The 12,282-nt window shown below is 45.5% G+C and overlaps 1 protein-coding gene across 2 annotated transcripts in view; it reads left to right on the forward strand.

Moving 5' to 3' along the window:
- The window catches only part of SFMBT2 (Scm like with four mbt domains 2), a 188,166-nt gene extending 178,981 nt beyond the window's left edge, over positions 1 to 9,185 (forward strand). For both annotated transcript variants that reach the window (XM_074942680.1, XM_074942681.1), the window contains exon 21: positions 1,792 to 9,185. In XM_074942680.1, coding sequence (XP_074798781.1) covers positions 1,792 to 1,932 — 141 coding nt within the window. In that variant the 3' untranslated portion in view covers positions 1,933 to 9,185. The remainder of the gene's footprint in view (positions 1 to 1,791) is intronic.
- The last annotated feature ends 3,097 nt before the right edge of the window (positions 9,186 to 12,282 follow it).

Consider the following 12,282-nt stretch of genomic DNA (forward strand, 5'->3'; position numbering starts at 1 on the left):
ATGGCTTCGGGCTAGGTCGAAATTGTCTGACTGAAATTCGGCACCAAAATCCATAGGCAGGCTCCTAAAAACGTGTCCTGATTTTAGGATATTCTGAACGCTTCCAATTAAAGGCAATTAAATCTGCAGGAGCTCAGTACTTCTGTCATCAAGCTAATAGTGTCTTTCAATGGGCCCTAGATAGATAGAACTAGTCACTCCTCCGCTAATGAATAACATCCACCGCTATCAAATTCATGCTAAAGGGGGGATCTCTAGTAAATAATATCTCAAGACATGCTCTAGGAATTATTTTGGGGAATTCCTGTGCAGGTCAGACTAGATGATCACAATGGTCCCTTCTGCCCTATGAATCTATGAAATCAGATATTAACCAGAATGGAATGTTGCCAAGACACCAAAGCTAACCCCCCTCCTCTTGCCTAAAGTGCTATGGGATCAATCTTCAACTAACTGCAGGTGAGCAATGCTTTGGCTCTACTTATCTGCAAGACAGCACCTGGGGGCCCCTAGCAATATGCCTGTTCATTAAGTTGAAACATAAAAAAAACTAGAGAAGGTGTTTGTGATGAGAAGAGAACTTACCATGTACATCTATCATCTGTGTTTAGGCGTCTAGAGGATGATAAATAATCTAATTGTGGACAGAATTAGTTTATGCTCTTTCTGACCTTCACTGTGTTGTCTACATTGTGAATTTCTTTGACTGCAGTTTGACTCCTCTGTGATCATATATTCAGATTCTGCTTGTTGGCTTTTAAATCTGGTGGGTTTTTGATTTTCTTAAAGACTTGAACTCTTAATTAACCAGCGGAACCAAGGAGGAAACCAGGAGAGAATGGTTATAAAATCTCTTTCATCTGGGGCACTGAGCAATTAAGGGAACCAGTGAAGAAGTATAGGAATCTTCCACTTGCCGTTCAAAGCCAAACCCCATTGGTTGTGTCTGAAAATTATTGCCATCTGATGGCTGTTCAGTGGCCTATGTGAAATGAGTTATTTTATTATTAATTATTATTATATAATATCATAGAGCCTTGGAGCCCTACTCATGAACCAGAAGCGAATACACTCGGAGCTTTACAAACACAGAACAAAAAAACAGTCCCTGCCCCAAGGAGTTTACAATCTAAGTATAAGACTAAAGACAACAGGTGGATAAGACAGACCAATGGGGTAATGAGACCATAGTGATCAGCAATGATAAACAGTGGTATCAGTGCACCAGTGGCCTAAATTGGTTCCCAGTGGCCAGATCAGAATGAGCACTTTTGTTAGTACCAGGGGAAGCCAAAGATTGAACGGGGCATGCTTTGAACTGCTCTCTACTTCATAGAGATTTTCCTTCCAGGTCAGGGGCCAACACAGCACAGAGAGGAAGTATGGCTTTGTGGTTAAGGAATAGGACTCAAAAATGCTGCAGTCAGTCCCTGCTCTGCCTCACGTGTCCTGTCTGACCTAAGGCCTCTCTCTGTGGCCTACTTCCCCACCTGTACAATGCAGATAGTACTTCCTCTTTCTCATTCATGTCTATTTCGAGTGTAAGCTGTATGGGGCAGGAACTGTCTCTACAGCACCTAGCTCAGTGGGGCTCTGTTCTCAGTTGGAACCTCTAGGTGTAAGACAAATCATACACACTAATATACTGCTGCTGTGTGGCTAGATGCCTTCCTCTCCCAGGATGTCAGTCCCGCTTTGACCAGCCCTAAAGCAAAACCTACTGTTCCACGTTTTCAGGTGCTGTGGAGTAGTCTACAAACAGCAACTTCTCGTTGTCTCTTCTTTCCCTAGGACATTGATGGCCAAGCACTTCTGCTACTGACACTCCCAACTGTGCAAGAATGCATGGAGCTGAAACTTGGCCCAGCCATCAAGTTGTGTCACCAGATCGAGCGAGTAAAAGTTGCTTTCTATGCACAATACGCCAACTGACTCTACTGCTCCTTGCATTTCCTTCTCCTCTCTCTCTTTTTATTTTTAATGTTACAGCTCACTTGGGTTTTTCCTCAAAACACGTGGAATTGGAAGCTCTGAGCCACCTGCTGTAAAAAAACCAAAAACAAACAAAAAATCCAAGTGGAATGAATATTTCCATATTTGTAAAGCACATTGAAGTGTTGCGGCCGTCTCTTTTTGTGAACCTCTCCAAGGGTGTTATATTGTGGGGGAGCAAGGCCATAATATAGCAGAAGGTTTTATCTTTTTTTAAAAAAAAGAACAAACTTTCCTACAAACGGCAAACACATTCCATAGGGAAAATGTTCACGCATTTGTAGCTGATTGTGGTGTCTTGAGGTCAGTTGCTGGACATAAACGATCCCTTCAGTGATTCCAGCACACTTCTTTCATATTGAAATGTGAGTGATCGTTGTTCAAGTGACCCATGGCTTCCTGCAACTTTGATCTTGATGATCGATGTGGTTTTTTTTCTTTTCAGTCTTACAAAGAAAGAGATATAACAGTGATGCAAAAAGGAACACATTATCAAGTGATTTTTAAACGGGAAATTCAAACCATGCTCTCTGTTGTATCAGTCACAAATACAATGATCTAAAAGGTGTGCATCAAAGCATAGTACCCAGGAACTCTTCCCAAGCCCAATATAGCTATGTACAGTAAGCTGATTGTCTCTGTCTCTGTGGTTGGATCTGTACAGTAGTTCCTTCATTCTTGCCATGGAGCATGCATGAAGTATTTTATATTAAAGCCCATGAAGTTATAGTCACTTAATATTCAAGGTCTGACTTTGAACCCCCAGAAAACAAGGACATTCCAATTTAAGGTTGAGGTTTTGGAGCAAATGCTGATTTCATCTTCACCTGCGTAAATCTATTGAAGTCAGCTGAGTCACCTGGATTTATGCTGGGGTAAGTGAGATCAGGATTGTGGCCCAAAACCTCAGCGAGGAGGGATGTTGATTTACACTAGCTGAGGATCTGGCCTAACCCATCCTTTTGTGCTTATGTCCATCAAGGTCCAGACTCACCAGTGTGCACCAGCTGTTCTGTGCCACTCTGGCCAGTTCAACTGGATGTGGGACTCCTGTGTGTCACTGGAGCTGTGCAAAATAGCTGGAGTCTACCAGAGAACCTGACCCAGCGCATCTTTGTGGCGAGCATAAAGAGTTGTGTGAAGCACCTAGGGTTTGTGTCATCGGGGTTCGTGTGACCTTTTTTCCATTTCTCATGTACTCCTGTCCCCTGTTGGGCCTGTTGTGAATCAGGATAACTCCACTGAGGTTGATACCTTTATAAAACTGCCAAAAGCAGGATCAGAATCAGGACCAAGGTTGAGGGAGGGAGGTTTTCTTTGAGTTTAAGGTTCGAATGAATCTCCCCCAAAAGGTAAAACTCAGCCCAAACCATCACGTTTATCCTGGCTTCCAGGGAAACTACAGACTTTTACATGGTTTCCTCTGAAGCCACAAACAAGCCATTGTCCTCAAGGCTCAGGGAGCTCTGCCCGAATCTTGGGTTCGTTATGAAAATTTTGCACAGCGCTGTTGGGATATTGTGATGTCAAATCACATTCCGGTAGAGACAGAAATGTAATCTTTGTCTTCATTCTGAATGCCAGAGTTTTTGCTCTCTTGACCCAGATCTTGAATGTTATCACTTCAACATAGATTTTTGGTGTCAATTCTTTTTGGATTTTACTTTAAAGCTCTGGTTTACACTGTCTCGTTGCAGCTGACATGGATCTGATTATCCTGAAGACTAGGTCCGCTCAGAGAAGCCCACTTATCATTAACTGCCACTGGGTTCTACCACACAAATTCCTACTTGAGGACTCCTTAAATTCTATGGATTTTTGGTGCAGTGTAATGACTCTGAAACATCCATTACACATTATATCAAATCTGCTTAGGAGCATGTTTTATGCAAGAACTATTGACTCAGTATAGATTCTATATAGATGGCCCTATAGATTCTCAAGGAGTCTTCCTAGTTTGCCTTTTGGTGCCATTGTTTCTGCTCTTGATTAATTTCATTCTTCTGGAATTTGGATACAAAGAAATGGCTGCACATGGGGCTGGATCCTGCCAGACTCCTATTGATTTTGACGTTTCATACACGGGGGACTGACAGAATCAGGCTCAGCTGCTTTGTCCTGCAGCTCCTAGTATTAAAGTTTAAATTATCTTTATTTAAAGGAAGAGGAGAAAGTGGCTGTTCCTGTTCTGAGGCTTTTTGTTTGATCACTAAATGAATTAACCCTTAATTTGGCCTACAAGCCATTAGAGACGGGTTTTATAATGGAAATTCTACTGGACATAGAGCAGCGCCCCATGTCACTCTAATCATTTTGATAATTGCTTTTGATCCCTTTACAACACTCTCATTTTTTTTTAAATATCCACCATCTCTTTTAAAATTTCCTATGATTAAACTCATATAAAGAAAGCGCCCGGATTATATTCTGTGCCTAGTTTGCATAGGGGACAACCAAAAGGGGCACCAGGAAGCCTATTACAGCTTCCGGTTCAGCTGAGACCATTCCCTACCCTGGCATAGGTTAGAGCACCCTCAGGGCTGCTTTAACCTGTCAGCCAGCAGTAATCCCAAGAGACTGTATCCTATCGAAGGAAAGCCAGAGTGTGGGGTATGTGGCACAGGAGCTCAGCATCCCTGAGCTGCCCTAACTAATTGCTGCCTGATACTGGTGAATTTTCTGCCCCTTTGCCTCATTCTGAAGCTCACCAGAGAACCTGGCCCACAGAGGAGTTTAATGCATCTGAGCTCCTTGTTACCTACTGCAAGAACTTAGGATCGTTCACAGTGCTGATAGAGTGAAAGTCATCTAACTGTAGCTATTTCTGGGGCAGTGAAATTCTCCTGTAAGAATGAATCGGGGTGTGGATGGCTGCATACTTTGCACACAGGATAACGTTCAGTCTTGAAATCCTTAGCTATGTCCAGACATGGGGTGGCAGCATAGGTACCGACTCCATGGATGCTCCAGGGCTCAAGCACCCACCGAAAAAAAAATAGCAGGTGCTCAGCACCCATAGGACTGGACTAATCTTTTGTGGGCCCCGGCACCGGGAGCATAGCCCTGCCCCCTGCTCCATCCATGCTCTGCCCCGAGGCCCCACCCCCACTCAGCATCTTCTCCCCAAGGCCCTGCCCACTGCTCTGCCCCACGGCCTCTCCCCTGCTCAGCCTCTTCCCCCTCAAGGCCCCGGCCCTGCTCGGCCTCTTCCCCCCCACCCCCTCCGAGGCCTGCATGGGGGGAGGGGCCAAGAGGAGCACCCACCAGCAAAAACAACAGTCAGCACGTGTGGGAGGCGGTACTTTGGCTACTGACATACAGTCTCATGAAAGTTACAAGGGGAGCTTTTACTGGTGGTTGTTTCTTTATGGTAATAATCAGTGAGATTTAAATCACATCTATCAAAAAAGCAGAGTTTAATTTTAGCCCACATAAGCTGTATATTTCTACTCCCCACCTTCAGCTTTTTTTTTCCTTAACCGTCTGCATTTATTTTCTCGCTTCCTTTTGGAGACAGCTGATAGCTGTGGCCATCAGTCCTTAGTTATTCCGAAATTACCTTGACCTGGCCTGTGTGGCAAGTGTGTTATTATACTGACACCTAGAATAGTGAGTGGGAAGGTATCAAACAGATGTACTTAGTCTGTTGTTATAATTGCCTTTGCAGAGAAGGGGAGCTGAATTTCCTAGCTAATTTTTTATGTAAAAGAAAACCCATTCTGAGCACGGTTTAATTGTACAAGGTGCTTGGATTGTCAGAAAGATTCGAGGAGACATCAGAATTGAGGGATGACTCTTTCCGGCACGTGATTCAAGTTCCAGAAAATGAACAAGGTTTTAGAATAGTGTGTTGCTAAGGTCATATTTGGAATGAAGATTGCTCTAGAGTGAAATGTGGATAAAGTTGCTAGGTCAAATACTAATAAACAGACACATTTTCACCTAATATGTATTGGGACAAATTCAGAATGGGTGTAATCGGGTGCAGACTTTCTTGATGAAGCTGCATCTTGTTATCCCAGTTCTGAATTTGGCTCTGAGACTGGGGATTGAGGTTTACAATGGCATATTTTATCTCTGTAGATTGAAGGGCTAAAGGGCATGAACATGGTTACCCTGGTCAAAGGCTGGGAACATTATTGTCCACTGGCAGGTCATTCCTTAAGGCCAAGAAGCAGTACTGTGGTTCCATTGCCAAGTTCACTGAGAAGGACGTACGTTAAACGTCACTGTGCTAGCCCAGCCCACTGGGCCTGAGAGCAGCTATGCTCCAAGAAGGAAGTGTGCGCTGGTCCTGCCACTGACCTCCCTTGGGTCTTACCACCAAGGATGGTCAACTCTAAATGACAGTCAAGGTTCTGCAGAAGCCCCACTGGCAGAGGGAGAATGTGCTGAATCGGTGCATCCAGGCCAGCACGTTCCACTTTGGAATCCGTGCTTGGCCCATTCTGAGCCCCCTAGAGCAGGGAAGGTGGCAGCAGCTTTGCACTGTATTCCAGTGTCCCCTTGGCATAGACCAGGTCCTGGCCTATAGGCCGCAAAGCTCTACTCGCTGGCATCTTATTAAGCCATTTAAAATGTGATGCAAAAGTAATATCCTTGGTCCCAGGCTCATAAGCCCCTCTCCTCACTGACGTCTTGGATCACCCCTTAGAACCTGAAGGAGAAAAAATTCATCCTTAGAACCCAAGGGGAGTGGGGGAGGAGAGTCTCAGCTCCTGTTTCTCTCCCTGCCAATATCCCTGCCCCTTCACTCCTACTCCAGGTCCAGAACATGGTTCCTCCCACCTCTCTACAAGAAGTGTTAGAAGATTCCCCCGATGCTCCCAGCAGGTAGAGAGCTCCTTCCCCCCACCTGACACTGCTAGGCTGCTCCCAAGTTCTGTGCCAAGAAGCCATTGCCCCTGGCCCCTGTCGCCTCTGCGAGCCATTTGACAGAGCCATGACAACCTCCGGGCACTGGTGCTTGGTTTTAAAGAAAGACTTCCTCTGACACTTGGCCTCCAGGTGCTGACGTTCCACCCCTTCCCAGCTCTGCCTCGGTGGACGCAGGCTGGAGCCCTAGAGCCCAATCCTGGGGACACTGAGGGCAGGTCTACACTACGGGGTTAAGTCAACCTAAGTTACACAACTCCAGCTACGTGAATAACGAAGCTAGAGTCAGTGTAGCTTGGGTTGACTTATTGCGTTGTCTACACCCCGCTGGGTTGACCGGAGAAACTCTTCTGTCGACTTACCGTACGCGTCTCGTTCCAGTGGAGTTGACAGGAGAGCGCTCTGTGGTCGATTTAGCGGGTCTTCACTAGATCCGCTAAATCGACCCCTGGTGGATCGATCACTGCAGCGTTGGTCCGCCCGGTAAGTGTAGACATGCCCTGCATGCGCTCAACACCCAATGGAAATTGACGGCATTCAGCACTTCCAATGATGCCCCGTGTGGGATGGGGCCCTTATTGAGAAGGTGAATGGTACACTGCAGTAGTGTCTACACTACTACCTGCATGCCCATGTACGCAGAACTGTAGATTCCTAGAGATTCAGAGAGCCGCCGAGTGGAGTTTACAAAACTTCAGTAGGCCAGGCACCTTACTCCCATTGAAAGGGAGCCGGGGTGAGGTGCCTAAATCCCCGTAAATCTGCCCTGTCACCACCTGAATTTAATCTGAAACCCATCTGGATTGGAAAGCCGGTGCATCCCTCAGCAAACCCAGTCACCAGCTCTTTCAAACCCAGCTGGCCAAGGCCAGGCCACGAAATCAGCCTTTACCCACTTGAAAAAGGAGGCCCCATGGTTTCTGGAGCCTTTTCGTTGACTTCAGGAGGAGCTGAAAACGCTCGGCACCTCTGAGAATCAAGCCACTTACCGTTACCGATTCTTGGAGTTCAGAAATGCCAAGCCCCTTCGCACTGGTTTTTCTTTTTCTGGTGCACTGTGTTCTGACATAGACGTGGCTCAGATTGGTCCTTGTGACTAAAAACTCAAGTGCCAAAAAAGAAAAACATGCCAGTAAATAGAAATACAGTCAATGCTAGGTCCTCTGTCTATAGCGTTCAGATGTTAGCAGGTAGGAATTTAGTTTCCTCCGTGGCTGCTGAGGGAGTTGGCCAACGGCAGCGCAGCTTTGGGCTTTCATGGGGCAGGGGAGAGCAGTGGCTCAGATTGTTCTTTCCTCTGGGACCTGGGGTTCCATTTCCTGTGGATTTGTGGGTTCAGGTGGCCACCTCTCCCCATCAAACTCATTCCATCTGAGGGGAAGCTTCCCAAGAAACCCGCAGGGAGAAAGCTTATGGCATTTTCAAGTCTCCAACTTTGGGATGGGGGGATCTGGTCACAGGTGAGAATGTCTGAGTTTGGACCCATGACAGCAAAAGTGATTTCAAAGGGAGTTAGGTGCCTAAATACCTTTGTGTATCCCACCTTTAGGACCTGGTCTAATTTCCATTGAAGTCAATAGAAAGACTCAGAGTGACTTAAATAGAAATTGGATCAAGCCTTCAAGCACATGCATAAACTTTAAACATAGGAGCAGTTCCATGGAAACCAAAGCGACAGCTCCCATGCACGTGCTTTGGTGTTTTGCTGGATCAGGCCCTTGGCTCTCAATGGGAAATATTAACGGACATAAACCAAGTTCTCCCCTTTGTATAGATCTGATTGCTGGAAAAATGCTTGTGTGGATGTTTAAGAACTGCCACCATTGAGACTACAAGCAGGGTTAGTAGTCCTTCCGGACATTGGACTGTCACTAGTAAAACAGTTCAACAGAGGCGAGTAATTTCTGTACGGTATGGATAGAACCAACCCTTAGATTAGTAAATTCAGAATGAAAACAAGATCAGCAAAAGATGATCAATTACACCCGGTCATTTCTTTAGAGAAAATAATGATGGCGAACAGCAGCATAACCCCTTCGTAGTGGTGTCCGTGGGAAGTCCTTTGACCGTTTTGCATTCCAGTTTGTATTGCAGATTTGATTCAGATCTTATGTATATAGCCCCTGTGGTGTGTAACAAAAAAAATCCCCAAACTTGCTAGTGTTTTTACTTTTTAAAATTCAACAGGGCAAAGGGCATGTTGTTAGTTTGCTGTAAGATTGTATTCTGTATATATGTTTTCATGTAAATAAATGAAAATCTATATTCAGAGTTATATTTTAATTTTTATTCGAAATGAAAGAAATCCCCTTTTTACTTGAAGAATTGTAAGCCGCGTTGTTAATAAAGTAATAATAAATTATGTCTTGTTTGGCTGGGTGTTCTTTGGTCTTTGCGTGAGGGATGATACTTTCGTATAGTTCGTTCTTTCTGGGGGAGGAATACTAAAATATATTTGATCATACCCTCTGCTGCTGTAAATCGGCTTAGCTCCATTCCAGTTTACACGGTCCATTATTTATGCCATTCCCCAGAGGCTGCTGTGCTCTTCAAAGAGACAAGGTCCTCCAGCCTAAAGACTGTGCAGTCTAAGGCCCCAATCCTGTAATGGGACTTCTGCACCCATGCAGATCATCATTGACTTCAACAGGGCTCTGGCGAGGCTCAAGGGTCCACCCACTCACAGCTGTTTGCAGGAGCATGGCCTGGTTTTGTACATGAAGCAATGAATAAGAGTAATAAGAGGAGATAGGGTCAGAATGGATGTTGTTTGTGACAATAGGGTTGTGCCCTTACTCAGTTTTATGTGTATGCATCTTAGTGGTTCCATAATTTTGTTTTGTGTTGGGGGGGGATGTCTAAAATTCCTCACTTCTCATGAGCAGTGAAAGAAATGAGCTTTTAGGGGACCGAAAGAGGGTTGGGTAGTGGCTTGGCAAAAAGTCTCTGGGAGAGCATGTGATCCATGAGGACAGCATAGAACACGGGCCAGGAGTGGGAGAAGGAAGTAGAGAGGGTGCTGAGACCGCCCATACTGGCAGAGCAGGGCTGGAAAGAGAAGGAGAGGGAACAAACTCAGAGCTGGTGGCTGAGATTACAGTAGTACGTGGTACAAAGATCACCTGAAACATACATCACTCCTCTTCCCACCAGGGGAACATTTTCCAAAGTGCCTGAGATGCCTGAAAGTCAGTGGGATTAAGGCGCTGAAGAACTAGATTATCCAAAGGATTTAGGAGCCTAAAGAGGCAGCTAGGCGCCTAGGCCCGAATGCACAAAAGGAACTATACATATAAAATGATGGGGTCTGAATTAGCTGTTGCCACTCAAGACAGAGATCTTGCAGTCATTGTGGATAGTTCTCTGAAAACATCTGCTCAGTGTGCAGCGGCACTCAGAATACTGGGAATCATTAGGAAAGGGATAGATAATAAGACAGAAGATATCATAATGCCTCTATAGAAATCCATGGTACGCCCATATCTTGAATACTGCATCCAGATGTGGTTGCTCCATCTCAAAAAAGATATATTGGACTTGGAAAAGGTTCAGAAAAGGGCAACAAAAATTATTAGGGGTATGGAACGGCTGCCATATGAGGAGAGATTAATAAGACTGGGACTTTTCAGCTTGGAAAAGAGATGAGTAAGGGGGGATATGATAGAGGTCTATAAATCATGACTGGTATGAAGAAAGTAGATAAGGAAGTGTTATTTACTCCTCATAATACAAGAACTAGGGGTCAACAAATGAAATTAACAGGCAGCAGGTTTAAAACAAACAAAAGGAAGTATTTTTTTTTCACACAACACACAGTCAACCTGTGGAACTCCTTGCCAGAGGATGTTGTGAAGGCCAAGACTATAACAGGGTTCAAAAAATAACTAGATAAATTCATGGAGGATAGGTCCATTAATGGCTATTAGCCAGGATGGGCAGGGATGGTGTCCCTAGCCTCTGTTTGCCAGAAGCTGGGAATGGGTGACAGGGGACGGATCACTTGATGATAACCTGTTCTGTTCATTCCCTCTGGGGCACCTGGCCACTGTCGGAAGACAGGATACTGGGCTGGATGGACCTTTGGTCTGACCCAGTATGGCCGCTCTTATGTTCTTAATTAGACATTGTGACAGAACACCAAACTTTTAGGTGCTTAGAAAATCCCAAGAAGGACACGGTTGTCCATAAAGCTGAGCTGGTACCCAGGCTCCTATACAATGCCCGGGGAGAGAGAGGTGCATTCGAGTGCAATCCACAAAACCTGCACACAAGGCAGGGAGTCACTTAAGTTAGCCAGTGGGAGAAGTCGGGGAGAAGGGTATGTGCTAAGCCCATTTGAACAGGGATTGCCCACCTCTCACTGAGCTGTGGGATAGTCTTATGTGGGGCTCCCTCCGTCTCCCGCTGAAGCTGTTCCACTGTGGCTAAATAGTGACGGAGTGATCAGAGCAAGAAGACTGGTCCAAAGGTCTCCTAGGTCCCAGGTGGGTACCCGACCACTAGACTACAGAGTGTCTCTCTCTGGGTCAGCGACTGTTCCACTGTGTTAGTACAGCGCCTAGCACAATGGGGTCCTGGTTCATGACCAGGGCTCCTAGGTGCTACAGTAGTACAAATTATTAATAACAAGAGTGTGATTTTCAAAAGCACCCAGGTTAGGCACCTGGGCGTTAGGCTTTTGAAAACCCCACTAGCCCTCGAGCTGCATCTTTAGTGCCTAAATACTTTTGAAAATCTGCCCTTAAGTGTCAAAGTCATGTTTGAAAATGGGATGTAGGCTCCTAAGTCACCTAGGCACTTTTGTACATTTCACCCAGCCTGTGTCCGGATTCAGATCCAAACTAGAACTTCCTCAACAACCAACTCCAGCAGAGCTTGTATTGTGGCCAGGGATGGAAAAGGCAGGGGCACCAAAGCCCCTGAACCCTCAGAAGTTCATCACTAGTTTGTTTTTTTTAATCCAGGGGTCCATTTGGAAACAGCCTCAAGAGGTTCTACTGTTTTGTCTGTGCTTGAAACAACTGGAGGACAGGCATTCCAGACAGTGATAGAATCAGGAGTGGTTCATCAGGAACAATTCCATGTGTGGACAAGCCCTTAGTATCAGGAGAGGTGTTGGCCACACCTACCTTTATCTCTGCTCCCCATAGTACTCATGAAGGGAAAAGCACAGAAATTTGAAGCTCCAGGCTGAGGCTGCTATTCAGACTTCAGTGCATAATCTTTATGCACATAAAATTATATGTTGGAGACTTAAGTTCATAAAGATTTCTATGCCAGCATTCCCAAGTGACTCTGTCCTAGTGGCTAGCCTCCCCATATCACCTTCCCCTTCCCATAGGCATGATGGAGGGGTGGCTGGGCCAAATTTGAGAGAGTGGTGTTGGGACCTGGTGCACAAGGTTGTAATACCAC

This window comes from Natator depressus, chromosome 1, assembly GCF_965152275.1.
Source record: "Natator depressus isolate rNatDep1 chromosome 1, rNatDep2.hap1, whole genome shotgun sequence".
Taxonomy (NCBI): domain Eukaryota; kingdom Metazoa; phylum Chordata; order Testudines; family Cheloniidae; genus Natator; species Natator depressus.